The following is a 433-nucleotide window of genomic DNA, read 5'->3' as shown; positions in this document are numbered from 1 at the left end:
CTATGGGGACAACTACTATCAGAATCGACACCCAGAGGGAAGGGGCTACAGGCAAGGGAGGGAAGCAGACTCCAATGAGTTTGAGGATAGGGATGAGAATGGCGATGACTATGAGGACTATGAGGAGAATGAGGAGTTTGAGGATGAAGGAGAGCCGGTTGACTGCAATGTCGCTGTGGAGAACGATGAAGAGTATGAAGTGGTGGAGGATGACGAATATGAGGTTGTCCAGGAAGATGCTGAGTATGAAGTAGTCAGAGATGATGAATATGGCGAATATGAAGTAGTTCGAGACAGAAGTAGTGATTGTGGGGGGAGTGAAGGCCATGCCAGGGGTTATAGCAGTGATGAATCTGAGGAGGAAAATGAACCAGAGCACTGTCAAAATGAGGAGGTCAATGAGAATAGAATACAAGATGTGAACAAAGAGAGG

The 433-nt window shown here is 46.9% G+C and overlaps 1 protein-coding gene across 1 annotated transcript in view; it reads left to right on the top strand.

Annotated features, from left to right (window-relative positions):
* The window catches only part of LOC119588504 (zinc finger protein 436-like), a gene marked incomplete at its 5' end in the record, with an annotated part of 2,565 nt that overhangs the window by 300 nt on the left and 1,832 nt on the right, over nucleotides 1–433 (top strand). Inside the window, 1 exon segment of the mRNA XM_037937150.1 lies at nucleotides 1–433. Coding sequence (XP_037793078.1) covers nucleotides 1–433 — 433 coding nt within the window.

Source organism: Penaeus monodon, chromosome 24 (assembly GCF_015228065.2).
Source record: "Penaeus monodon isolate SGIC_2016 chromosome 24, NSTDA_Pmon_1, whole genome shotgun sequence".
NCBI classification, from domain to species: Eukaryota; Metazoa; Arthropoda; class Malacostraca; order Decapoda; family Penaeidae; genus Penaeus; species Penaeus monodon.
This window is presented reverse-complemented; position numbering and strand designations above follow the sequence as displayed.